The sequence below is a fragment of the Octopus bimaculoides genome, chromosome 6 (genome assembly GCF_001194135.2).
Source record: "Octopus bimaculoides isolate UCB-OBI-ISO-001 chromosome 6, ASM119413v2, whole genome shotgun sequence".
Taxonomy (NCBI): Eukaryota; Metazoa; Mollusca; class Cephalopoda; order Octopoda; family Octopodidae; genus Octopus; species Octopus bimaculoides.
In genome coordinates, this window is record NC_068986.1 from 64030624 (window position 1) to 64032700 (window position 2077).

The 2077-nt window shown below is 36.5% G+C and overlaps 1 protein-coding gene and 1 long non-coding RNA gene across 5 annotated transcripts in view; one reads left to right on the forward strand and one right to left on the reverse strand.

Moving 5' to 3' along the window:
• The window catches only part of LOC128248147 (uncharacterized), an 84633-nt gene that overhangs the window by 31182 nt on the left and 51374 nt on the right, over positions 1-2077 (forward strand). The gene's annotated exons all lie outside the window — the stretch shown is intronic.
• Positions 1-2077, reverse strand: part of LOC106867597 (BTB/POZ domain-containing protein KCTD21-like) — a 25654-nt gene that overhangs the window by 12826 nt on the left and 10751 nt on the right. For 2 of the 4 annotated variants that reach the window (XM_052968825.1, XM_052968824.1), the window contains one exon: positions 7-837. The exons of the other annotated variants lie outside the window; for them this stretch is intronic. In XM_052968825.1, the coding sequence (XP_052824785.1) occupies positions 77-799 (723 nt within the window). In that variant the 5' untranslated portion in view covers positions 800-837 and the 3' untranslated portion in view covers positions 7-76. Of the gene's footprint in view, positions 1-6; positions 838-2077 lie in introns of those variants that run through there. 4 annotated transcript variants of the gene reach the window in all.

The following is a 2077-nucleotide window of genomic DNA, read 5'->3' on the forward strand; positions in this document are numbered from 1 at the left end:
ATATATATATATATATATATAAAGTAGGGGTAAAATAAAAGTGGAGAAATTTTAAAGACTCTTTCTTTTAGCTCTTTCAGTTCAATGAAGTATGTGAAAATGCCTGAGATTTTCGTCGAGAGAACAGACACCACCGATCCCGATAGCTCTGCTCTATAATTAGACTACTTATTAAGGCTTTAGCATCATAGCCTGATGAAGAAGATAGTTGAGAGTCCACCATTTCCCAGCCACAATTTTTTAGATATTCTCCAAGACGCAGGCGGATATTGCTCCCATTAAGCTCAATCTCAGCAAATTCCAATCCATTTTTAGTCTGTAATTTCTCCAAGGCTTCCTTGCCAATGAGATTTGATGGCAAGGAGATAATCATATCTTTACGCCCAGACAAAATAGTTTTGACCCGAGAATTATTTGTGGGCATAGTTGCTGTAGATCCAGTTCGTACTTCAATTATTTCAAGAAAGACGCCACCACTTTTGTCAGCAAGGTCATCTCGTAATTTACACAAGTCTTGAATTAAAGGTTTGATTTGATAGAAATCTGCCTCAGTCAGCAGCAAGTCATACTCCTTGAAGTCCATTGGAAGGGAAAGCTTCTTAGACCGAAGAAAATTCAAGATATAACGGAACATGAATCCATCCCTATCAATGAAATAAAATCCACTTTTGTCAATTGTTGTTGGGTATGACCCGCTGAACATTGTCCCAAGCATGGAATCGGCATATTGACAAAGCGTCGAGCGCGTTGTGGAGTAATGTGTGCCACCAACATTCAAGTTGACAATATCCTCGGCCATACCAACTACATCTGCAGCTACTCACACCAGGCCGGGCACTATAAGAGAATAAGCAGATTAAATGACATTTTAGATAAAATGTAACAAATCAATGGATGACATAGCATATCATACAAAAAATTCAACAAATATAAATATCAAAAGGTTAATATAGTCATTCAAATAAATAACAGAACTTGCACCATATAATTATCTTCTTTAGGGGAAATGCTTTCATCAATGTGAGAAAGAGATAGCAACTTCAATAGCTGTCTATTAATGAAATGAATATAAAACTGGCCAAATTTTATACAATGCTTCCAAACTGTGCTGTCAGACTAAAAAAAAACAAACCCTTTCTAGCTGCTCAGCATAAAAAAAATACAATTAAAATCTCTAAATTAAAAAAAATTAATATGCCACTAATTTTAGTGCTACTTATTCCATCAATATTTGAAGTCAGAATTATCAAATAGCACAGAAGATATATATATATATATATATATATATATATATATATACATCATAATATAAGAGTATTTTTTACATGTGATATAAAACTCAATACATTGGACAAAGCGGATAGACATAGACTGTCAACTTTTGAGATATCATCATCATTTAACATCCATTGTCCATGCTGGCATGGGTTGGATGGTTTAATAAGGGCTGGTAGGCTGAGTGGCTGCACCAGATTCCAGTCTGATTTGGCACAATTTCTATGGCTGGATGTTCTTCCTAATGCCTAACCACTACGAGAGTGTAACAGGTGCTTTTACATTCCACAAGTACGGGTGCTAGATGCATGACATCAATATCTGCCATGACTATGATTTCACTTGGCTTGATGGATCTTCCCTCTCATGCACGGCATATTGCCAAAGGTCTCCATTATTTGTCATTGCCTCCATGAGGCCCAGCACTTGAAAATGTTTTTATGTGCCACTGGGACGGTTGCTGGTCTGCAACACCAGCAACAGCCACATTACCTGCAAGGCCCAACACTTGAAAGATGTTTTTTACGTGCCATTGGCATATATGTATAGTTTCTATTCCTCCATCAACCCAATAGTAGTTAATACGGCACTCTGGCTAGCTCATAACAAAGCTGGTCTTACCGGGGAAGAGATTAATGTCGTGTTGGCTGCCAGAAAAATCTATCATAAAATTTGACAAGCTGTGGGTCCGTAAGGGCACACTTGATGGTTTTGATGTTACGATGGGAAGTTCTGATTCAGCACAAATAACTGATTTGGTTGGTATATATATATATATATATATATATATATATATATATAT